This window comes from Lynx rufus, unplaced genomic scaffold, assembly GCF_022079265.1.
Source record: "Lynx rufus isolate CCGP_SWC_20201006 ecotype Redwood Valley unplaced genomic scaffold, mLynRuf1.p SCAF_49, whole genome shotgun sequence".
In the NCBI taxonomy this organism is placed as follows: Eukaryota; Metazoa; Chordata; class Mammalia; order Carnivora; family Felidae; genus Lynx; species Lynx rufus.
In genome coordinates this window covers 817,373-841,441 of record NW_025814866.1, presented here as the reverse complement: position 1 = coordinate 841,441, position 24,069 = coordinate 817,373, and the positions used below count along the sequence as shown (strand labels likewise).

General features: G+C 62.1%; 3 protein-coding genes across 6 annotated transcripts in view; 1 reads left to right on the top strand and 2 right to left on the bottom strand.

Moving 5' to 3' along the window:
* Positions 1–147: 147 nt before the first annotated feature.
* On the bottom strand, positions 148–10,005 carry IDH3G (isocitrate dehydrogenase (NAD(+)) 3 non-catalytic subunit gamma). Its single transcript, XM_047098449.1, has 13 exons — positions 9,902–10,005; positions 5,886–5,924; positions 5,573–5,584; positions 5,239–5,336; positions 4,700–4,812; positions 3,406–3,466; positions 3,175–3,307; positions 2,925–3,058; positions 2,489–2,591; positions 2,247–2,393; positions 772–866; positions 627–687; positions 148–354 (listed from the first exon to the last, which is right to left on the bottom strand). Exons 1-13 carry the CDS (start codon positions 9,980–9,982, stop codon positions 253–255), a joined length of 1,179 nt encoding a protein of 392 aa, XP_046954405.1. The 5' UTR covers positions 9,983–10,005; the 3' UTR covers positions 148–252.
* Positions 10,006–10,330: 325 nt separating this feature from the next.
* Positions 10,331–14,279, top strand: SSR4 (signal sequence receptor subunit 4). 2 transcript variants are annotated; one of them, XM_047098450.1, is made up of 6 exons: positions 10,331–10,437; positions 12,308–12,426; positions 13,173–13,247; positions 13,448–13,537; positions 13,862–13,927; positions 14,120–14,279. In XM_047098450.1, the coding sequence occupies exons 1-6, from the start codon at positions 10,371–10,373 to the stop codon at positions 14,222–14,224; spliced, it is 522 nt and encodes a 173-aa protein (XP_046954406.1). In that variant the 5' UTR covers positions 10,331–10,370; the 3' UTR covers positions 14,225–14,279. The 2 variants fall into 2 exon arrangements, with proteins under 2 accessions (XP_046954406.1, XP_046954407.1); XM_047098451.1 differs by having other exon boundaries at positions 10,332–10,437; positions 12,311–12,426.
* A 3,939-nt stretch (positions 14,280–18,218) lies between these two features.
* The window catches only part of PDZD4 (PDZ domain containing 4), a 30,559-nt gene continuing 24,708 nt past the window's right edge, over positions 18,219–24,069 (bottom strand). The window contains exons 2-8 of one of the 3 annotated variants that reach the window (XM_047098490.1): positions 23,556–23,809; positions 22,529–22,619; positions 21,918–22,016; positions 20,897–20,959; positions 20,313–20,414; positions 19,925–20,035; positions 18,219–19,769 (exon numbers count right to left, since the gene is read on the bottom strand). In XM_047098490.1, the coding sequence (XP_046954446.1) occupies positions 18,219–19,769; positions 19,925–20,035; positions 20,313–20,414; positions 20,897–20,959; positions 21,918–22,016; positions 22,529–22,619; positions 23,556–23,809 (2,271 nt within the window). The remainder of the gene's footprint in view (positions 19,770–19,924; positions 20,036–20,312; positions 20,415–20,896; positions 20,960–21,917; positions 22,017–22,528; positions 22,620–23,555; positions 23,810–24,069) is intronic. The other 2 variants (XM_047098491.1, XM_047098492.1) reach the window with 2 other exon arrangements.

Sequence of the window (24,069 nt, the reverse complement as noted above, 5' to 3'; positions counted from 1 at the left end):
GCTGGAGCCAGGCCCACCATTCAGCATTTGTTCTGTCCCCAGCCCTCACAGAGGGGCCCCGGATGGGAAGTGTGCGTGTTTCTTTTCTTAATAAAGTGTGAACTGAAACGTCGGCGTCCCGGAGTGACAGAAACACAGCAGCCGAGACCCGGGCCGGGACGGAAGCTGATTTACTCTGGGTCCGCCCACCAAGCTGGGGCGCTGGGAGCGGGAGCGGGAGGGGGAGTGAGCTGAGGCAGGCCCAGGGACAGCCTACGCCTCCACAGCCCGGCCGTTGATGATGCGGATGTGGCGGATGATGTCCTGGATGGCTTCCGACGTAGTGCCCTGGCCCCCGATGTCCGGGGTGTGCATCTGTGGGAGACGCGCGAACTTGAGCGCACACCTGAGCCCTGGGCCCCGACCCCTACCCGGGCCGCCCGTGGTCACCGCCCGCGGTCTCCCGTGGCTTGCAGGGGCGGGGCCCGCCACCGGCTAAGGCCAAGAGAGCCCTACCCTGGCCGGTACCCGCCCTCCCCTTGGGGACAGCAGGAAGTGACAGGTCATCACCTCCGCCCCTCAGGTAGCACACCAGCTCAACCCCCACGGGGGGGGGGGGGGGGAAGGCGGGGGAAGAGGAGCCTCACGTTTTCGTTGTCCATGGACGCCAACACGGCTTTACGGATGGAGGCGGCATAGGAGTGGAGCCTAAGGAGGGAGGGAAGCTTTTGGTGCTTGGGGCCTGGGGGCTGGCCGGGGGGGCTGGCAGCTGGGGGTCACGGAGCTGCTTACTTGAGGTGGTCGAGCATCATGCAACTTGCCAGCAGCGTGGCGGTGGGGTTGGCGATGTTCTTATTGGCAATACTCTTGCCCGTGTTCCTCGTAGCCTCGAGAGGGCAAGACAGGAAAGGGGATGGTAAGAAAGCGGGGTGGGGCACCCGGGAGGCTCAGTCGACTGAGTGTCCCAAGTTCGGCTCAGATCTCACGGTTCGTGAGTTCGAGCCTCGCGTCAGGCTCTGCGCTGACAGCTCGAAGCCTGGAGCCCGCTTCTGTGTCTCCCTCTCTCTCTGCCCGCCCCCTGCTCATGAGCTGTGTGTGTCTGTCTGTCCCTCTCTCTCTCTCGCAAAAATAGACATTAAAAAAAATTTTTTTTAATGCTTTCACACTGTTATGTGAATTTTACCTCATAAAAAAAAAAGACCTAGGGGCGCCTGGGTGGCGCAGTCGGTTAAGCGTCCGACTTCAGCCAGGTCACGATCTCGCAGTCCGGGAGTTCGAGCCCCGCGTCAGGCTCTGGGCTGATGGCTCAGAGCCTGGAGCCTGTTTCCGATTCTGTGTCTCCCTCTCTCTCTGCCCCTCGCCCGTTCATGCTCTGTCTCTCTCTGTCCCAAAAATAAATAAACGTTGAAAAAAAAAATTAAAAAAAAAAAAAGACCTAAAAATAGAAGCTAAGAGACCAACAAAACGTGGTCTCCCTGTACGATATGATATTATTCAGCCACCGTAAGGAACGTTGTTGGGGCATATAGCCATGCCACAGTGTGGATAGGCCTTAAAAATACTACGTTAATGGGGCGCCTGGTTGGCTCAGTCGGTTGAGCCTCCCACTCTTGATTTCAGCTCAGGTCATGATCCTAGAGTTGTGTGATTGAGCCCCACATCGGGCTCCACACTGCGCATAACTGCTTAGGATTCTCTCTCTCCCTCTGCCCCACTCCCCTGCTCACACGCTCTTTCTCTAAAATTAAGGAAAACAAAATACTGCGCTAAGGGAGAGAAGCCAATCATAGAAGGCCACACGGTATATGACTCCGTGTAGGAGATGGCCAGAAAAGGCAAAGCCAGAGGGACAAGAAAGCAGATGAGTGGTGGCCAGGGACTGGGCGGGGGGTGCGAGTAACAACCAACAAGCACAGGGTTTCTTCTTTTTTTTAAAGATTATGTATTTACTTTGAGAGAGAAAGAGAGTACAAGTGGGGTAGGGGCAAAGAGAGAGGGAGAGAGAGGATCCCAAGCAGGCTCCACGCTGTTAGCACGGAGCCCAGTGCAGGGCTCGAACTCACAAACCGTGAGATCATGACCTGAGCAGAAATCAAGAGTCAGTTGCTCAACCGACTGAGCCCCCCAGGTGCCCCCAATACTGGGGGGACGACAACATTCTGGGACGAGACAGTGGCGATGGCCACACCATATCCTAGACTTTCGGCGAAGTGGATGAGATGCGAGCTCTGTAGCGCAGAAAGGCCAGCGGCCCTGGCGACACTCACCGTCTCAAACACGGCGTACACGTGGCCGTAGTTGGCCCCAGCCACGAGGCCGGGGCCCCCGACCAGTCCTGCGCAGACATTGTTGACGATGTTCCCGTAGAGATTAGGCATCACCATGACATCAAACTGCTGGGGCCGGGACACCAGCTGCAGGGCAAGGGGGGACAGGCAGAAAAGCTGGAGCGCACGGGACGCCCACCGCGCCGGAGGCAGGTTGCCGTGGAACCCGGCAGGCCACCTACCTGCATGGTGGTGTTGTCCACGATCATGTTCTCAAAGGTGATCTGGGGGTAGCGGGCTGCCACCTCCTTGCAGCACTGGAGGAAGAGCCCGTCGCCCAGTTTCCTAGGAGGGGAGCACAAGACGCCAGCTTGGCCACTGTAACAGTCAGCCGGAGGCACGGGGTATACAGATGGCCAGAGAAGCTGGGTTCTGACCCCTGACCAGTCCCCCGCCTGTACGACGGGCACGATCCTGCTCTACCTGCCCAAAGTATGCGCTGTGGTGACGCCGCGGCTGGAAAAGGGGCAAGAGGGCACGCCCCTGGGCACGGCCCCTTGGGGGGCAGCGGGGTCCGGGGCCCCAAGTCCCTAACAGCAGGGCGGAGGAGAGTGTTCAATTCAGCCGTTTCACAACTGCTTGCGGAACGGGCAGGGACACGGCAGGGGTGGGACATACATGATGTTGGCCTTGTGCACGGCTGTCACTTTCTTGCGCCCGCTCTCCTGGGCCAGTTTGAAGGCATATTCGGCGATGCGCAGGGACTTGGCCTTGGTGATGATTTTCAGGCTCTCCACCACTCCAGCCACACTCTGGGACAGACGGGGAGAAGAGTCCCTCCAGCACAAGCTTCTCCCTGGGCCTGGCCAGGCTCGTCCCCAGCCCCCACGACCCAAGACAATAAGGGGACAGCCTGGGTCCCACCCACCTCGTGTTCCAGGCTGCTGTACTCGCCCTCTGTGTTTTCCCGGACAATGAGGATATCTATGTCCCTGTGCCGGGTCACCACTCCTGGCAGGCTCTTACAGTGGATGACATTGGCATAGAGGTCCAGGCTGGTACTGGGAACACAGAGAGAAGAGCAGCCGGCCGGTGCCACGACCGTCTGCTGCCACACTCTGCCCCTGCCGAGCCCCCACCCTGTGCACTGGGCTCTCACCGAAGGATGTTGTTTCGGGATTTGTGGGACGGTGGCAGGTTATGGTTTGTTTCAATATTACCTGCGGGACGGAAAAAAGACAGGCTGGAGAGGGGGCCCCTGGGCTCAGCGATGCCACCACATTCCCCATCCTGAGCAAGGGAACGCGTGCCCAAGGCAGCATCAAGCAGAGGAGGTGGCTTTACCGGCAGAGGTACCTCACAGAGCGCCAGGGTGGTCTCTCACGTAAGCCCCGCGAGGGCAGAGAGTGCGTGCGGTTCACCGAGGGGTTCCAAGGGCCTAGAGAGGGACTGGCACGCAGCGGGCACTCGATAAATAGTTAATGAACGAACAGATGAATGAACAAGGGTTGGCAGCTGGCTAGGAGACCTTGCCAGACCCCGGGCAGGAAATGGAAGATCGGGGTCTGGCTGGAGAGAAAGTGACCACTCCTGCTCACTAACCGGCTGGCTAGCCAGCCTGGCGCCAGCAATGTGACCTTGGCTGGCGTCACCGTCAGGCCCTGCATCGAGGCGCCACATGAGCCCCAGTTCAGGGGCAGGTGGTGGCTGCCTGGAAAAGACTATAGTTTGGGCCGGGGCGGACCCGGGCAAAAAGAACGGGCGCAAGAGGGGGTCAGCAGCCTCCAAGAAAAGGCGGTCAGAGGGTGCCTCGAAGAGCAGGCTTTTCTCAGGGCCCGCTGGGGCCACCGCCCCCTCCGAGTCACGCCCTGCCCACACCGCCTTTGCCCACAATGCCTCAGACACCCTTCAGTTGCCACGCTGGCCCCTCTGCTTGACTGCCAGGGGCTGGGGCTCCACCCGGGTTCAGCTCTGCTCACACAGAGCAGGTGATGGACTATAGCTTACAGCACGAGTAATGCAAGCATTTTAAGAACGTGTACCAAATCCAGGCAAACAGAGGAAGGGCTAGAATTCCTGCCTGTAACACCCACAGCTGTGCCAGCTACGGGCAACGCGGCGGGAGAGGGTTAAAAACCGCATCCCTGTGACATACGGTTTGTGAGAAAAAGACCCCGAGGGTCAAAGCTGACCCCGGCAGAGAGGGCTGCGCCCCAGGAGAGAAGGGGGTGGGGGAAGCCCTTTACTGAACAGGCTCCTGTCCAGCCTAGTGCCACAAGCTCTCAGAATCGCGGCACAGACCCCAAAAGTTTCTGTCCGCTCTCCAAGCCCAAGGGTCCTCCCCAGCCAGAAAAACCCTAAAGTCCGAGTCGTGCGGCCCCAGGGACAAGTGTGTGTCGGCTTGGAAATGAGAGGGATCGTGCACGGTGCCCCGCCCTGGCCCCCGCGCTCACCCTTCAGGGCCACACGGTTCCGGCGGATGGCCATGATGGCATTGCGGATGTCCTCTTCGTCAGCGTTGGAGCTCACGTGCACCTCTTCAAAGTCCACCGGCACACATGCGTGCCTGGGGCAGAACTGGGTCAAGGTGGCGAGCCCCAGGCCTCCCCCACGCCTCTTCTAGGAAGCCCGCCTGGACTGCCGGGCGCAGAGGCCTGGCCACCGCCGCTGTCCACCCTGACCTGGCTCTGCCTGAGGGGAGACGGGGTCGACCTGCGCCAACTGACGGGGAGATACTTGAACTCTAGAACACAGTCAGCAGCAGGACTGCTGCCACCTTCCTCGCGCCCGGGATCACAGGCACTGGGACAAAAGGCCTGGGCTTTCAGCCCTCCTGCCGCTGCCTCAAGGGGCGCTGGGGCGGAGCCCTGGCCAGTGGGCTTCTGGGCTGACGGTCCCTCTTGGCACAGTTCTCAAGCCCCCCCCGCCCCGCCGGGGTATAAGCTCCCCTAGGGGTACGGGTCAAGGGGAGGCAGGCCCAGGGGCCGTGTACCTGAACACAGACTTGACATGCAACATGAGCTCTGGCCCGATGCCATCCCCCGGGATCATGGTCACCGTGTGCCGCCCACCATACTTAGCCGACGGAGGCTGGAGAGACGGGAAGGTGAGGGTGGGCCCGGTGGGCCGGCCAGTCATGAGGTTCCAGCTTGGGGTTACCTGACCCCGCCACCCCAGCCCAGACAAGTTAATCACGGTGGGGGGGGGGGGGTTCCTTGGTCGGGAGGGTGGCGGCAGAAGCAGTCCCCACCCCCGCCTGGACTTGGCTCAATCCCAGAGCAACTAAAAGCCCCAAAACTTAACAGGCAGATGAGAGGAATACTCACAATTGTCTGTTGCTAGAGGAGGGACAGAAAGGAAGAAGACACGAATCAACCAGGGTTGGAGGAACGAGGCTGTGCCCAGGGAATGGGGATACTGTGTAGTGCGCTTCGGGTGAGGAGGGGTGGGCGACCTCTGAGACTGTGCCTCAGAGAGAAGGACCCGGAGCGCCAGGGAACAAACAGGCAGGCACAGCACACATACGTGCACGCACGCACACACCTACGCGCGCACAGACAGGTGCATACGTGCATAAACACTAGCGTTCTCGGGCGCACACACATACACACGCGCGTACACGCTCTGGCAGGTACTTACGGAGAAGCTCCTCCGGGGGGCCTCGTGGGCACCTAGAACCTGGCGAAGAGAACCAGATGCCAGTGGTTGTTGTCCGGCCCAGAAAGTCCATTCGGTAAAGGCCAGCTGAACTCTTGGCAGGGAAGAGGAACCGTCCCCACCATGCCCAGCCAGGTCCCACGCATCATCCCTCCGCCTGACCCCTGCACCATCATGTGGTGAACGGCACGTGGTATGCGCCCAAATGGCCCAAGAGCCTCCATTTCCCAAGGACCAGCCAGTCAAAGCATCGTGGAGGGTCGCGGCGACCCTCTATGCTTCCGTCAGCTCTGCAATCAGCTCTTAATCAACTTAAGAAATGTTTCTCTCTTGTGTTGTCTGATTCTTTATCAGCCAATAATTAGTCCTGCCCAGTGACGTTTGTTGTCTGTAACGTGGAAAAGTTGGCACACTGCACGTGGCAAACCCTGGAGCGGCCACAACGATCATTTTGTCATTTTTAAAATCTTTTTTCCTTATGGGGCGCCTGGGTGGCTCAGTCGGTTAAGCATCCGACTCTTGATTCTGGCTCAGGTCATGATCTCACGGTTCGTGGAATCGAGCCCCACGTCGGGCTCTGTGCTGACAGTGCGGAGCCTGCTTGGGGTTCTCCCTCTCTCTCCGTCTCAAAATAAATGAGCGAAACTTAAAAATGTATAAAAAAATCTTGTTCCTTATGACAAAAACAACACACAGTCCTAACACGGAGATCAGAACAAAAAGACAGCACCCAGTCCCCTGTCCACGCAGAGACAGCCACTGTTGGCATCGTGGGAACGGCCCTCCGGAATCACAAGTCCAAAGCAAATGCGCCAGGGAAAATCTAACCATTTTTAGAAGAATAACAGACACCAGTCTCTCAGAGGGCTTTTACGAAGGACTGCAAAACTGCTCTGTGGCCTACGTGGAAGATGAATGTCCCCAACCCCCCGACTCAGAAACAGCCATGTTTAGCCACCCCAATGCCATGTCTGACAGCTTCAGGGTAAAAGCCATCCGAGTCAAAGGGGACAGCTGTTGAGCAGTGTCTCTCAATCCAAAGAGGCAGGGGCAGAGCCAAGGTCCTCTTTGTCACTTGGAGATGCTCTGCCGATTTCCCGCTGGGGCAGCATCAGAGTATTCCAGCCAACGGCAGGGTCACCGTGGCCATCTTGCAAAGAGCCATACCTTCCTGCTAGAAGTCTAGAAAGCTCAGACAGAGGCTGATCACTCCCTCTGGGTTTCCCACGCTGGTATTCACAAGGCGGCCACTCGCACAGGCTCTGGCGGCATAGGTGTGCCACTCACTCAGCCAAGCCAGGGGCCAGGAGGAAGGTGACCACTAGGACAAAAGGCTTCGGGGTATCTGCTCATCCATGTGGCCCCTGGATCTGCAGCCACAGGCACACTCCGGGCTTTCCAATTTTCCTTTCTAGCACCTGTCAGTATCTGGACTCATCTTTTTTTTTTTTTTGAGAGAGAGAGAGAGAGAGAGAGAGAGAGAGAGAGAAGGCACACACACAGGGGAGGAGCAGAGGGAGAGGAAGAGAATCCTAAGCAGGCTCCACACTCAGTGTGGAGCCCAACCCATGAATTCACGACTGGAGATGAAATCAAGAGTCTGATGCTTAACCACCCAGGCACCCCTGGATTCACCCTACTTGTAGGCTCTCGACATGACTTGTGGAAGGAGGCTTCCACCGCCTTTCTTCCAGGAAGCCTTCTCTGATGCCCTAAGGCTGCCAAGTTGTTGGTCCCCCTTGGCTGACACAACCAGTCTCGGGGCAAGGCACTGCCCAGCTACCCACCATTCACTGTCCCCCCCCCACCCCACCAACCACAATATCCTTAGGTTGTCCCTAGCAACTGCCTCGGTCCCTCCCCAACCCCGAAGTCCTTGAGGCTGGAAGCCATATCGGTCCAATTTCCTACTGTCATCCCAAGACCGAACAGAATGCCTGGTCCAGAGCTCAGACATAAGAAACATTTCCTGAATTAATGAACGCGCCACAAAATGAAGGAAGAGATGGTGGGCTCGGGGGTCAGGGAGGCCTCGGTCTAAACCCACCATCTCTTGGTAGCAAACAGTTTAACCTTGCTGAGCTTCCTGTCTAAAACCCACGGAACAGAGGCACCCACTTCACGTGGCTGCTGGGAGGACGCAGCAAGCCATTTGGTCCCCAGCAGGGCAGGCCCACTCCTTCACTACACCAGCCCCTTAGGCCAGTTTTCATGGCTGATGTCCAGTGGTGGGAGCGGCATGCGGTGGACCCCTACAGCTCCCAGCAGTAAATCCTCCTGGGAGTCCGCTGGTGCTACGCAGGTAACTCGGCCACGGTGGTGAGCTGCCCCCTCACCTAGCTCTGCATCTGGGCCACCACCCCCACCGCCCGCCTTGGATCACATCACCACCTGGGCTAAACCTCTCCCTCACCTGGTCCCGATGCTAGATGTTTCCTTCAGGCTTTAGCCAAAGCCCCAGAGAGCTCTCAAGATAGACTTACTCCCCTGACCTTGCTCAGGACAGATACAGGCACCTTCCCTCGAGGGCTTACACAGGTTCTACCTCACACCTATGCCACCCTGTGACGCTACCCATCAGAGACGCCCAGTTGAAGGCAGGATGGGACGTATGCGCAGGCCTGCCGCTCACTCGTTAAGCAGGGAGGTGGACCGTCAGCCATGCTGTGATGGCGCCACAGAAAGAAAGGGGTCCTGGGTGGTATGTGTTCCTGACAAAGGATTCCCGTGCTCCACATCTTAGCGAGGCTCCTTTCCCTGGCATGTTTATGTTACATCAAGTGCCGACGGTGGCTGCGTGTTTTTCCCACAAGGTCCCAATCAGTCGGACCAAAGATCTACGGTTCATCTCTAAAGCTTCCCAGTCTCAGGGCAAGGCACTGCCCAGCTACCAACCATTCACTGCCCTCCCCCCACCCTAACGTGGACACAAGCACACATAGAAGGGGAGGTCAGGGAGGACACAAAAGTCTTCACCAAGACACCAAGGGAGCCCAGCTGCCAGAGCCGTCAGGGCCTCTGGCAAGTCCCTCATCAGCAAGTTAAGAGAAATGAGAATTTCATAAAGCATAAGCTGTCAAAGGGTAGTCTTCCCGAGGGGTCAGAAGGCAGAGGCATAGCACATGCGTCCACAAGGAGTGTCAGCAAAGTCACAGGATTCTGGAAGGTCAGGGTGGGCTAGATCCTTTGAGACAGGGGGGAAATTGGAACCCAGAGACAGGAGGGTGGCCACACTGTAGGTTAGTTGGGGGGAGCCAGGCCGGGAGGTCATACCTCTTGTCCCCTAAAGTCAGTCTTGGCTCGCTGATGCTTCGGATGGCTTCTGACCCACCCAGGGACTAAGTTATCCTCATTTAAGTGTGTAAAGAGAGAGGAATGAGACTTGAGTGAATAACCAAGGTCCTAAATGGAGAACTGCGGAAACAAAGCCCCCACGGCCACCCCACCTCACCAGCGTCAGAAAATCTAGCTCCCTCCCATTCTGGACGCCTGCGGGATGAAAAAGCATCTGGAACTATAAAACTGTCGGGAGGGGGGGCGGTGATGTCCGGAACACTTGGCAAAATTCGGTTCTCCAACTCCACAGGGACAAGTGACAAAAAGGTCCGCAACAGAAAAACCCGAGGAGGTACTGGGGCTAGGAACAGGATTCCTGAGGCCGCAAGAGGAAGGCGGGCCGGGACACGTGACCGCTTCGGCAGGGCTCCCACAGTATACTAGGGAGTTGACACTCTGCCGGCCGCTGCCCGCTCTCCCCGCCCCTCCGGGGCTCCCCCCGCCCAAGACCCAGACCCCTGGGAAAGCCCAACAAAGGGCCAACTTGATCCAATCCCCTCACTGACGGCAGAGGCAGCCAATCAACTCCGGCGCGTAGCCCTCACCCCGCCCCTCACGGGGCCCACAGCCAATCGGGCTCCAAGACGCTCCGCAAGCCAGCCGCCCTCGGCCCGGCCCAGCGAGCGCTGCGGCTGTCCCCGCGGCCCGCTGCCCCTTCTCACCTCCCAAGGACGGCAGAGGAGGGCCGGTCTGAGCACCGCTTTCGCAGCGCCACCGATGACCGCCGCCACCTTCAGCGCCATGACGGAAAGTGAGAACCGCCGCACGTCCAGACACGTAGACACCGCTCTCGCGAGAGCTTGGCAGGGCGCGAAGTGCCGGGAGCCGGCATGGACCCAGTAGTGCGCACGCGCGCTGACGCGCCTGTTCTCACGCCCCCTTCCGGCGCCGAGAGCGCCACCGCCTCCGCCGCCGCCGCCGCCGCCGCCGCCGCTGCCGCCGCCGTCGCCATCTTGATGGGGCGGCCACCGAGGCCTCTGGTCTGGGGAGGGGACACGTCAGTGCCGCCTGTGGCGTCACTGGCCCGCCGGCGCCTGATTGGCTGCCCCCGCTGCTTACGCGTCGCGCTTCCTCGTCTGCCCCTCGTGTTCAGGGGAGTCTCTCCCTTTTTCTCTCGGCAGAGAAGAGGCGATGGCGGCGCTGGCATCTCTCGGCGCCCTGGCGCTACTCCTGCTGTCCAGCCTCTCCTGCTGCTCAGGTAGCGGCCTGGCCGGAGCCCCTTTCTGGCGAGCCTCTCTCCCACGACTGGTGGTGCGTGGGGGGAGGAGGGGTGCGGGCGAAGCGGGGTTCTGGGCCTTCTTCCTCCGAGAGGCAGGTGGCCCCGGGGCGCGGCGACCGAGGCCACCACACGCTCCTGCACCACACACGTTTACCCAGCGGCCAGGCTGCTGGAAGAAACAGCCAAAACTTCCCAAACCTCCCCCCCCCCGTCCGCCCCTCCGAGGAAGAGTACCAGAGTCTGTCTCGTTCCCAGCTCCAGCAGGGAAAGTGACATACGTCCCTGCTCCCACCCGGAGTTCCCAGTCCTGGAGGGGGTGGGGGTGGTCGGACAAGAGCAAAACTCGGCAGCGCAGGGCTATCCGAGTGAAAGACTAGGCTAGTGGGAGAGGAGCCACCTGACCCGGTGCAGTGGGGCCAGGCCTCCCCAAGAAGGGAGCTGTAAGTGAAGAGAGGAAGCGGGGATGGGGCCGGGCAGAAGGACCATGAACGTGGGCAAGTTAGATTGGAAAAGAGGGAAGAAAGGGGAAAAGGGTGGGGGAGGGCTTGAGTGCCGGGCCAGACCCTTGACTTTTTCCCTGAGGCCCTGGTGTATTCTTACAGGGCTTTTCAGCAGAGTTGAGCCACGGTCAGATCTACATGTACATTCTTGAGGGATTCTTAACACCTGGTGGCGGGGTTGAACTCAGGAACTGGAGTCCAGAAGCGTGTTGAGGAGGAGGTCCTTGCAGGAGCCAGCGCTAAGTCTGGGGGGGCCTGAGTCAGGGACACTTTGTACACATTCACTTTACCTATGCGCCACACCACGCCGCCACTCGGGCCAGTGCCTTTGGTGCCTGGAGGGTTTCATCAGCCTAACTGGCTTCCCTACCCGCGCCCTTCTCACCTGCCCCTCAGGAATTACCCATGGTGTAGCCAGTGGTGTCTGGAAGGGACAAACCTGACTGTAAAACCCTGTGGTGCTCCACAAGGTCCTTAGGAAAAAAGCCAAGCTTAGCGGGGCACAGATGTGGCCCCTGAGAACCAGCCCCCACTAACGTTCCCAGGCATCTTCCTCCTGCTGCCCAGCTGCAAAGCTTCTCTGTCTGCCTCATGCATGGCTGTGCCAGGACACATTCAGAGAGCAGCTGGCTGAGAACTTTCCCACTGGTAGCATCTGCTTGGCACCCTGTGATTTAGGCAGTGTCCTTCCTTCCCTGCAGCCTCGAGCAGCGTGATGATGGCTGAGGCAGCCTCCTTTCTCTCGGGGCAGCCCTGTTAAAGGGTACAAGCTGTGCCCGTTTCCTTCCCTCGGAGACACTGGGGCCAGTCTTGGCCTTCTGCCGGCCGTGGGTGGGGGCAGAGACCCTTGCATCTCAAGCCCTCACGGGTTGCAAGCTGCACCATGCTTGGTGTCTGCGGAGGGTGCCTTCAATAAACCGGCCAGGGCTGTGCACGGCTCTGAATCGAGGTCCGGCTGCAACCCCAAGCCCTCGCGTGGCTTCCGTGTCCACAGGTCCAGCCACAGGCCCCAGTTGTGCGGTGAGTCCGTCCTGCTGCTGCCGCCTCCACCCCCTCCCACGTGCGTGCTCGCTCACCTGCTCTTTTGCCCTTCCGTTGAGGTTCCGCCTGTACAAAGCCTTCGCAGCCCTGGCCTTCCTTCAAGGCCATCCCACCCTACCCCTTCCACCGCCACTGCACTTCTGACTGAGTGTTCGGATCTGTCTCTCACATCCCACCTGACAGGTTCCAAAGGGCCCCGTGTGTCAGCCGACAAGGTCTGGGAAGTGGGTTTGGGCAGTCCCTTCTGCCCCCCAGCCCGGCACCCACAAGTTGGGCCTTACGTAAGCACGTCTGCCTTCTCCCCACAGCAGAGGCCTGCGTGGAGCCCCAGATCACCCCTTCCTACTACACCACCTCGGATGCCGTCATTTCCACTGAGACCGTTTTCATCGTGGAGATCTCCCTGACGTGCAAGAACAGGGTCCAGGTGAGGCAGGGTCCAGGGGGGATTCAGCCAGAGCCAGAGGTCCACAGGGAGCCTGGGACCTTGGGCATCAGGTCCTCACTGGCAGTTGATGGGATCAGACCCAGGGACCCATGTAGACAGAGGGAGATTGAGGATTTTGACTTACGGGTAGAGGAGAGAGGGTAGGGCACAACCAGGCCAGACTGTGTGAAGCAGGTGTTAAGAGAACATTTTCCTAGTCTGCCTCGGTGTGGAAACGTAGGTAGACGTCTTGCTGTGCCTTGTAAGGGTGCTGGGAAATGAGAAACAGCAGGGGTTCGGCTCCTGAGCGCCCATAGCCCGGAGCCCTTTCCTGGTTGCTGTTTGCCTAGGTGGTCTTTTCTGAGTGCAACACTCCTTGGGTGGCTCGGGGGCACCCCCTGACCCCAACACCCTCTCCCAGGCTCAGAGGAATGAGTATACTTCAGTTACCCCACCCGTGTTCACAGTTAACAGGCTTGCCGTGGGTTAGGGAGGTCGGGCCATAGCGGGTAGATGTGCAGAGGCAGTAACAGCATCGACGGGGGTCGGCTTCCTGGCATCGCTCCGGTTGCGGCAGGCCTACGTCCATGGCTCTTACGTGGTGCCCCCTGCCAGACACAGTGTGGTCCCCGAGTGTGCCCAGCCTCCCTGCCCACGGGCCACGAGTGCTGCTGTGAGCAGCACAGTGGGGTTTCTGCTGACTTGGGGGGGGGGGAGAAGGTGACTCTCTCTTTGTCCCGTCCCAGAATATGGCTCTTTATGCTGATGTCAGTGGAAAACAATTTCCCGTGACCCGGGGCCAGGACGTGGGACGTTATCAGGTAAGGGATGCTGATGCCGCGGTTGTCATTTGGGGGGAGGCCACCTGCCCACCGGCATGACTTTGAAGCCCTAGGGATGGCCCAGTGGAGCAGGATTGCGGTTGTTTGACTCAGGCTGCGGGTGGTGGTACTGTGTCAGTGCTGCCGGGGGGCCTGGATGTGTCCACTGTGCCCACCTCGGTCAAACCTACCCAACCCAGGTGTCCTGGAGCCTAGACCACAAGAGTGCCCATGCAGGCACCTATGAGGTCAGATTCTTTGACGAGGAGTCCTACAGTCTGCTGAGGAAGGTGAGTATCAGCGACCCGGAGCCCCGCCCAGGCCTACAGGAGGGAGGGTGCACCTCACTTCCACGGCCACCTTCGCCCTGTAGTGCCTCTTACCCGAGCTCCAGGCCGCTAGGGGCCTTGCCTTCACAGAGAAGGCTGACCCAGGGTCGGGGGTGGGGGGGGGTGGCGTGCCTTCCTGACCACCTGCCACGCCTGTGCTCGCACCTTCCGCGTTTCTCTCTTGCCCGGCTCTTCTGTCTTCCGTGGCTTGGGCCAACGTTCCTGCCCGTCCATCCTCTCCCCACCCTGCCTGGCGGCACCCCTGACCCCAGCATCTCCTTGCAGGCTCAGAGAAATAACGAGGACATTTCTATCATCCCACCCCTGTTCACAGTCAGTGTGGACCATCGGGTAAGCGTGCTGAAGAGGCCAGCCGGTCTCAGGGGAAGCAGGGAGCACGCCACAAGCCTTGCCCTTTTTGAGGGGTGGGGACGGGCCGGGAGAGGGTCGGTGTGCCTTCGCGCCCTAGAGGGCAGGTGGCCGGGGCTGGCTGGTTCCTCGCCCTTCTCTCCCCTGAGGTGGCTTTGGTCTCCTTTCTTGCAGGGCACCTGGAATGGACCCTGGGTCTCTACCGAGGTACTGGCTGCAGCCATCGGCCTGGTGATCTACTACCTGGCCTTCAGTGCCAAGAGTCACATCCAGGCTTGAAGGTGGCACCGAGGGGCCCTCCTTGCTACTTTCAATAAACGGTTGCTGGCTGTCACCGGTGTTCAGGACGTGGGCTCCCGACTCGCGTTGTCGTGCCTTCTGCACATGCGCAGAGCTGGGCCACCGGTCCCCTTAGCCACCTGGATGGCGCAGGCACTGGCTGGGGCCTCGCTCTGCTGTCGCAGCTGTCCTTCCTTGGCCCCAGTTGGGCCTTCCCTGCCCGGTGCCCACAGTGTCTGCCTTCTGCCTCTCCCAGCTGCCCGCATAGGTTTAGGCAGGCCGTGGGGTTGCGCTTCTACCCAGCACCTGCTGTCTTCTGGCAGAGGGGACGGCCTCGTTCTCTCCCGCCCTCACCCGGCCGCTGCACGGCAGGGTCTCTGTGGCCCGCCTGGGAGAGGGCCCGGTGACCTGCCAGCAGAAGGGCAGCTGCCCAGAGAAAGTCAGGGGCCGTGGCCGGCTTCCCTGGAACGTGGCAGTCAGCAGCACGCGTAGGTGCAGCGCCACCTGCGCGGGGCCCCGGGCTCGAGCCGCGCTCCCGAGCGCGTACCTCCCGCGCTGTTGCCGTGGGGCGTCGTGGGCCCCCCTACTCGCTGGTGCGGCTAAGGCCGCTGCACCTGGCGGCGGGCGGCGGGGTGGTCCCTCCAGGTCCCGCACCCCACCTCCGTGTTGCCTCCCCCTGTGCTCTCACTTCGTGGTGTCCAGCGGGACGCGTAGAAGGCACGGGAAAGTGGAAGGAAAGGTGACGTGAGTCCCCACGTCTCTGAGGAGCCAATCTCGCCTCTTCCAGTTCGTCCTGCATCTCGTCTCAGTGCCCCGTCTCCCCTGAGCACCTAGTGCTCTGTGGCACTGGGAGGGCCCGGGTGTGTGGAGGGTGGCTTGTGACCTGGGACTGCCTGGGGACCTCCTTCGGGCTAGGGGACACCAGCCTCTCCCCGCTCCTTGACTCTCAGTCCTCGAAGTGGGTGGGGACAAAGTGACAGGAATGGAGGCTGTGGGGAAGGGCTGACTCCTTCCCAGAAGCAGGGGTGCAGCAGGAGACTTGGAGCAGCACGGGACCCTCGAGAGTCCCCCGAGGGTCAGGCGAGGCTAGGACCGCTGGCTGATGGGCTTCCCGAACTTCCGGGAAACCAGCGGTGGGGGGTTCGGGGGGCGCCTGCTGGCAGGGATTGCTGCTCCCCCGCCTTGCCGAGGGGTGAAGGGGGAGGGGTTGTGCCAACAGCCTGTGCCAGGCACGCAGGGCGAACAGTGGCCGCTTGTGGCTGCCCGGTGGCTCTTTGATTCTGCTCCACGGCAATAGGACCCAAACGTGACGTCCGTTCCAGGGCAGCAATAGCTAAGGGTTGCTGGCCCTCCTGGCGCCACCTCTCCCAGGACCCCTGGTGCCAGCTTCCACGTGGCAAGGGACTCCACACAGTTTATGGGCCCGTCCTGGCCCACGTCCCAAGAACACTGGGCCTCCGGCACTCTCTCCTCCCAGACAAAAATGGGGTGCCTTTAGAGCCATCAAAGTGAGTCCCTCAGCAGCCAGAGAGGTTGGCCCCAGTCTCCAGTTGGCTTCCAGCCAGTTTTCCCGCAGCCGGGGCCAGGCTTTTGGGGCCCCGTCCTCTATGGGGCCTGCTTGGGGCCCAGTTGGCCCCTCTGCAGAACAGATGTGCCTAGTGCTGGGCTCCAGAGGCCTAGGAGGGCTGAGAAAGCCTGTCCCCAGCCCCAACCCCTTCCTTTCCCATCTGCCCCTTTTCACCAACAAGCCCTTTCCTCCCTCCCCGTGTGCTGGGGGGTTCCAGGCCTGCGGTGTGATGGACCGGGCCTTCTCCCCCCACCCCCCGACACCCCCCGCTGTGGCCCGCCCTCAGGGCCCAGCCTTTCCCACAGAGCAGGTGGCTTCTGGAAACACTTACTGGGATTTCCCGCTCATACCCATCTCAGTCAATCGGGGGGATTAATGAGAGGCCTACACTGATGTTTCAATACAATTTTAATGCCTCCTTGTGCACTTCGGCTGCTGGCAGCGTCCTGCGCATGCTTGGGAGACAGCTCCTTCACTGCTGTGCTGCCCACCCCGGGGGCACTGCACACAAGACGAGCTGGGGCCCCCGGAGTTGCGGTCTTTGGGGCCCTGGTCCCCCACCCAGCACTTAGCACATGCCCAGTTGCTGCACTGAACGGAACCACGAACATCTGGCTGCCCCTCTGGGAGTTCCCAACATGGAAGGGGCCTCTGACCACTCAGATGTTCACCCATGTGGCCAAAAGACCTTTACTCAGCAAGCTCCGTACTAGGCCCCGTGGGGGTCCCCAAATAAGGAGAGGAGTTTGTGCCTTCTAGAACTTCCCAGCTCTGGGACGCCTGGGGGGCTCGGTTGGTGAAGCATCCGACTCTTGGTTTTGGCTTAGGTCTTGATCTCACAGTTTGTAAGTTCGAACCCTGCATCAGGTTCTGTGCTGATGGTGTGGAGCCTTGGGATTCCCTCTCTCTGCCCTTTCCCCACTTGCGTGCGCTCTCTCTCAAAATAAATATACTTCAAAAAGAGCTTCCCAGCTCCTTCCCTCTTCTAGAGTGCTTCCTGAGCTGGGGGGGGGGAGGAGGGTGGAGCCCACTTCTCAAGGGTTCCGCTAGACCACCTAGTGCCTGCCTCACCCACATGCCGGAGGCAGGCCCTGCCACCGGCGCTAAGCCAGTCCTCTGCCATCCTTCCTGCATCTGGGCGCCATCCCTGTGACCACGTCACACTTCTGAAATAATTCAGGTGACTGTCGTGTGTGCTCCCAGAGTACACGACGGACTTCAGAAGACCTTGCCGTTCCTCAGTGACACACCGAGAAGGCACAGAGCATAGCTTTCAATTGGCCCATGCCTTGCCCGTGCCCGCCCCCCAAAACCTTCTTCCCGTCTCCTGGCCCAACGAGAATGAACACAGAGAGACCAGGAGTCACCTCAAAAAGGCAGCTTACTTTATTCTCCCAATGCCAATGGGGGGGCAGGGGCAGGCAGCCTGTGTGCCTCCGGTCTGAGGGTCTCTGAGCCGGGATGGCCCCGAGGCCTGGGCCGGGTCCACACTTAGGGAGCGTCTTCTCCCCAGGCAACCCGGCTGGCCGGCCGGCCCGTCTCTCTTGGGTGCGGCCGCTCCCTAAGGTCAGCACGGGTCTTGTCACTGGGTTCTTCCACTGCTACTTCCATCTTGGCTCTCCCTCGGTCATCGGGGAAGGACGTGGGCTCCAGAGTGGGCCTCGCAGGCCGCATCGAAGGCTGCCCATCCCCACACCTCACGGCGGAGACCACCAAGAAAGCTGCTTCCCCTTCTCCCCTTCTTCCCCGACCCTTCCCTCCCCCTGCCCCAGCCCTCCCTCTCTTCCTTCCCCCCCCACCCACCTCCTTCCCAGCCATCACTGGGGGTTCCGCTTTGTCAGGCCGCCTGAAGGAGCCGCCAGCCCCCAGGGCAAGTCCACAAAACAGAAAAACAACCACCGGCAAGCACAGAAAGGGAGAAAAACCACAAAACTCAGGGGTGCCTTTGTCTACAAATCACCAAGTCTCCCGGCAGGGGGCGAGGCCGAGCTCAGCTTCACAGCCAGGCATTCTCTTGTGCTTAGGACGGTCCTCTTCGTCTCTCCTTTTCAGTCCTTTCCCGTCCCCAAGTACCCACGCCGAGAGCTCCGGAGAGGGGACTGCGTGTGCGCGTGCGTGTGCCTGCGCTCGCGTTAGGCACGCGTGGCCGGCACACAGCGGAAAGGGTGTCCCCCGTGCCAGCTGGCGACGTGGCCGCTGTGCTTGGAGAGCAGGAAGTAGCCGGTGGAGAGAGGCATCCCTTCTCCTCGGGGGCTTCTCTCTGGCAACAAGGTCCTGTGCACACACACAAAGACAGGTGCACACGCGCCGTGCGTACACACAGACACACACTAGATTCTAAGGGAGAGCCGGGGACAGGGTCTTGGGAGGCTCCCCGGACCTGGGGGGGGAGGGGGGCAGAAGGCCTGCCCCGGAGCACAGCGGGGCTCAGACAGTGGTGACGGAGAGCAGAGGGTTGTAGACCCGCTTGCCGTCGGCGGAGCGAGTGCCGTGGGCCAGCATCTCCTGGATGGTGATCCAGTTGTCCAGGATCTTCTTGTTCCGCTTCTTCATGGTTTTGCGGTGGCTCAAGGCAATGATGTTGAGCTCGGCCTTGCTGTCGCCGTTCTGCTGCTCCCGCAGGCACTCCAGCCGGCTCTGCATCATGAACTCGCGCCGCTTCCGCTGCTCCCGGGCCCGGATCAGGTGCTGCTTCCGCTCCTCCTTGCTCCAGTAGCGGCCCATCTTCATCTCGCTCACCGCATCGTCGTCGGTGGTCATGCCGCTGCGCTCCTCCCGGATCTTCAGGGCCCGGGCTTTGAGGAGGCGATCGCGCACCGGCCGCTTGGCCACATAGCGGGTCCCATCGCTGCGCACCTTGACCTTCCACTCCATGCGGGGGGCTTCGGTGGCCGCCGCTGCCCCGCCCACCCGGGGGCCGCCGGCCAGAGTGAGGGGCCCGTGGCCCAGCTCTTCCAGGCCGCGCGGCGGGGCCAGCTGCACACAGCTGTGGTAGCGCTCGCTCTCTTGGCCCTGGCCGCGGTGGCGCCGCGAGAGGTAAGGGCTGCCTTCAGGGCCCACGCGCTCCAGGGTCACGCCCGGCTTGGGGCTCCGGCGGACTCGCTCCTCCGAGTGCGGTCTCCGGCCCAGCTCGGGATCCCGGGAGAGAGATCGGAACTTGGCGGGGCTCCCCTGCGGAGGGGCTGCCTTGGGGTGGGTGGGGCCGGCGGGGCCGGGAGGGGTCCGGTTCAAGTTGGAGTTGCCGGCGGCGGCGGCGGCGGCGGCGGCGGCGGCGGCGGCGGCCCGCCGCAGGGGGCTCTCCGGCAGGGGCTCTGCGAGCAGCGGGGTGCTGCGGCAGCTCTCCCCGGTGTTGTAGGCGCTGGTGCTGTCCTTGTCCGACTTCTCTGGCAGCTCGGAGATGTCCGACAGCTCGTGCTTCTTGGGCTCGCCGGCCCCCAGGTCGTAGAGACCCTCCTCCTCCAGCAGCCAGGCCTTCATGCAGCGCTCGCGCAGCTGCTGCATCTTCTGCGCCCGCAGGATGTTGCGGCACTTGAACTCCAGGTGTCGCAGCTCCTCCTCCAGCATGGCCATCTCGTGGCCCAAGCTCTCGTTGCGGTTCACATCCAGGGCGCTGTTGCCGCCGCCAGACGCCCTGGGGAAGAGGAGGCCCAGCTGGTTGCCGTTCTCCAGGTGGCCCTTGATCTCCAGCAGCTCGCGGTAGCGCTCGTACTCCTCCTCCGTGAGGCCCGGGAGGTCGCCCCCGCCCAGCGCCGCCCCCTCGGCCAGCAGGGAGTCCATGCTGAAGTGCAGGTCGCGGCTCTTGCGCAGGGCCCCGGGGGTGTCGGCGGCGCTGGCGGGCTCGTCGCCCAGCAGGTCGTGCTCGGAGCTCTCCTCGGTGCGGGTGCTCTCGTCGGTGCGGCCCACCCCACTGTCCAGCTCCTGGCTGTTGCTCAGGCCCGTGCCCACATCGGGGACCCCCTTCTCCTCTTCGTTGCCAAGCTGGGGCAGAAAGACGAGCCCCACTCAGCGTGCGGCCCGCGGAGGCCGGAGGGTCGGAGGGTCGGAAGGGCCTTTGGGTCCAGCCGCCCCCCGCCCCCCTCCCCCCGGCCTCCCATCTGCCCTCCCTGCGACCCGCCTCCGGCCTCCTTCCTCACCTGCTGGGCAGCGGGGGGTTTCAGCTTCCGTGCGCGCAGCTCCCCCTCATGCTCAGAGCCAAAGTCATCCAGAAAGTCATCCCGGTCACTGTCCTTCCACCGCTTTGCCAGCTGCAGAGACAGGCCCGTGCTGTCCCCTCTGCTTTAAGGACCTCCCCAGACACCGCCCCCCACAGCGGCCCCTAGGCCTCACACCCGGCCTCCTGGTCTCAGTGAAGGTGAACACTCAGCCATCCGAGGCCGGAAGGGCAGATGCGCCCCAAAGACACTACCCACCCTCCAGCGGGGCCGGGCCGCTGGCATATCTTCGCCCTTGTCACAGATCAGCAGCTTCCAAGGCAGAAGCCCGATGCCAGGGGTCCCACAGTATCCCACCGGGCACACACACCTGGCTCTCAGGCCGGGCCACCAGCAGCGAGATGTTGGTGTTCTCCTCCTGGCTCAGAATGGCCACCGCCTCCTCCCGGTTCTGGACGTCCACGCCATTTATCTGTGACAAGCCAAGGGACCGTCAACAAGAACGCCAGGGCTGGCTGTGGCACGGGCCCCGGCCGAACTGCACGGATGCCCTCGCAGGGAGCTCCAGGCAGAGCACCGTGAGCCAGGAAAGGCTCTGGAGCTCTGACAGGATGGAAACTGGCTGGAAGGTGCTCAGGACCAGGACAGCCCGGCCCGTGCAAGAGCACTTGTGCCCCGAGGACAATGTGGCGTGGGGCGGGGGGGGGGGGGGTGCTCATGCCTGCAGGATGGATGGAGAGGCTGACTAGGTGCCAGAGCGGCACAGGCCCTCCTCGATGCCAGCAGATCCCATGAGCACACGGGAGCCACCAGGGGCAGCAGTACAGGAGAGGGAGGAGACCCAGCTGTCTCCCTGCTTTCAGGCACAGCCGGAGAGAGCTGGGGCTGGCTATGGACCGGTAGCTGGGCGGCCAGGGCAGCGAGGCCTCGGTCAGGCCTGCCGGCCCTGCTCACCTGGATGATGCGGTCGCCCTCGCGGATCCGGCCGTCTTTGGCTGCAATGCTGTTGGGATTCACCTGCAAGGCAGATGCATCACGGTGGCCCGGCACGCTTCGCTAAGGTTCCCTTTGGGTAGCAAGGGGCAGCCTCACCTTGGGGACCCCCAACCCCCCAAAGCAAACTGAAGCCTCCTCCTTGCTTGCTCCGTCTGCAGCTCAGACCAGAAACTTCCAAGCTCCAGGAGGCAGGAACAAAACCGGGTCTTGGGCTAGTCACCGCTCCCCAGCACGAGCCGCGAACTTGCCAGCCGAGAGCTTCCCAGCCCCTGGCCACCACCCCCAGGCCCAGGCCCGTGCCCCCAGCTGGCACTCGTATACTCTTTTTGCATGGAAACCTGTCACTGGCTGGGTAAGTGGCGGCAGCCGGACACTTTCCCTTGCATACATCCACACCAAAATATCAGCCCTGGGGCTTGGTGGACAGTCAGACAGTCGTACGGAGGCTGACTTGACCAGAGCTCTACCAGCACGTGGGGGGCAGCTGGGGAGCCATCCACCCTCCTGCGGACACACAGACATCTGCCATGGGCCGGTGGGGAAGAAGGATCCCGTGAGTACCGGGAGAGGCTGGCTGCAGGGCGTGGGAGGGGAACAAAGCCTGGCTGGGACTTCGGCCTCGCTCACTGTCCCCATCACTGTCCCCATCCCCCCCCGGGGAGGGCTGCCGGGATGAACACACACACGGAGGCCATCAGCTGCCCTATGTGATGCTAAGCAGGCCCCATCCCCAGCCGGCGGCTCTTTATGCGCGGCCTCAGTGCCCTGGGCGGCAAGGACGGGCCACAGGGGTAGCTGCGGGGACTCTCCACGTGCCAGACCCTGCGTCAGCACCCGCCACCACGGTGCCTCCCCCCGCTGCTGGTGCCGTGCAGGTGGACACCATCAGAGTCTGGCCCTGATGTCCTGGCACACAGGGAGGAGGCGTGGGGCTCCACCGCCTCCTAGAACACTCTACTCCTGCGCCCCGCCTTCGTACCTCTCCAACATAGATGCCCAGGTCCTCCTCATCGTCCGTGCGGTAGCAAACCATCAGGCCTAGCTTGTCTCGGTGGCTGGTCTTATACAGCTCCACCTCCTGCCACGCGGGGAATGGGGGGCGCGGAGGAAGGAAGCCCCCAGAACGTGTGAGCGCGGAGGCGTGCTGCACGGCCGGCAGCCGCGGCCCAGCCCCACAGCCCAGCCCCACCCCCAGCAGCGGCACATCACCTGAGCCAAGCTTCCAGCCTCCGACTCAGAGGGTCTCTCTTGCCATCCCCAGGGGCGCGAGTGTGCCACGGCCTACCCTACCGGGAAATGCCCAGACACACACAAGACACACGGGACGCACGGGACACGGACATGCGTGGGACACACACTCGCTGACACGGACTGGCTGAGGGACCTCTCCCGTGCCCTCCCCGACTCGGTCCAACCTGACCCAACCTGGCCCGTGAGCCTGAGGCACCAGTCGCGCGTGGGCAAGGGCCACAAGGCTCGGCCGCCCGCAGACAACAGGAGCCAGGCCTGAGCCGGGCGACAGACAGCCATCCCGGGGCTGGCCCCTGGAGCTGGCTGTGGGCCCTGTCCCGGCCTGGCCGCCTGGCTCACCTCATACTCCAGCTCGTCCATACGGTCTGCCTCCTGTGGGCCGCCCTCCATGAACTCCGCTGGGTCATAATACTCATGGCTGATGGGGGGGCTGCCCAGGAGAAGGGGGGTCAGGCCAACCATCTGGTCTTCTCATGCCCTAGCCTCAGCCCCCAGGCTGGCCGGTCCCAGCGCGCTCAGCACGGAGCCCCTGCTTCTGAGCTACATGCATCCATGCAAAGGCCGGGGACGCTTCTTGGACAGGAGTGTGCAGGGGACTGCACTGAGGACACAGGCATGCCTACCTCTCCCCACCCCGCCCCACCCCGTCGCCCAGCCCCCACCGGCCGACAGGGCACCAACTTCTCCAAACTACAGGTGTCCCTCCCACCTGGCACTGGCCCCGCTCATGCAACGCCCCCAGGAGTTATCCAGGCCCCAGAGGACTGCTGGGGAGGGCAGGAGGGCCCGCTCTACCTCCAGGGGCAGCCCTCCTGGCCCCAAGGCTCAGCGTGGCTGCTGGCGGCCAGGGGCCTCGCTCTCGGCAGAGGAGGGGATCCCGGGACTACCTCCCTGCAGCCCGGCTTTAGATTAGCGGAGTGAGCCACGGGCCTGGACGAGAGGCCCTTCTTCTGAGCGGGCCAGAAAGAAGCCGAAGAGATGGATGGGACAGACCAGGATGGTGGAAGATTCAGAGAGGGAGGCTTGAGAGGCAGAAGACAATGGACGGCAGAGGGGGACAGAGGAGGAAGAAGGAAGGGCCGAGGCAGCAAAGTCCCCTGGCCCTGGGGTAGCTACCACAGGGAACCTGTATGTCAGCCTCCCCTGGTCCCTTCACCGGCTGCTGTCCAGCCTGAGGCTAGAAGCCTAGAAATTTCTGAGCCCGTGGATGCCACAGTCAGCTCTGGAGGCCAGGGAGCCTGCTTCCCGCCTGAGAGGACAGGCCAGTCGGGGTCTCCCTGCCGTGCCCAGAGCTGCGGCAAGGCAGCGTCTGGGTGGCGTGCCCTCTCTGGAGGCAGGGCCCGGGGCCCTCCTGAGGGCGACTCACAGCTCAGACAGGACGTACGGCTCCAGGATGACCATGGGCGGGGTGGGCGGGCGCAGCTTGCCCAGCGCCATGATATGCTCAAAGGTGATGTCGGTCTGAGTGCCACTGTCCACCAGCTGCAGGTCATGGCACGAGCTGTCCCCCCGGAGGCGGGGGCTGCGTCTCAGCACCTGGATCACTAGGGGCTCCTTGGAGGAGCGCAGGGCCTCCAGGGTTTGCTCCTGAGACAGCTTGGAGAGCTCCTTCCCGTTCACCTGCGGCAGAGACACGCCCCCGTGAGCACGCGGCGAGCCCCGCCCCGCTCTCCGCCACCTGCCGCCGGTGGCGGGTGGGCTCTCCACCCTCATTCCCAAGGGAGCCCCCTTCGCCCTGCCCTACACGGTGCCGTCCGGGGCTCGGGGAGCCCCGGCGACCGTGCACTGGGTCTGGGGGCTCTGCCCTCGCCCTGGAACACGCCCCGGCCCTCCTCCAGCAGAAGCCACCCACTCCTCCGTCCTCCTCACTCCTTCGGGCA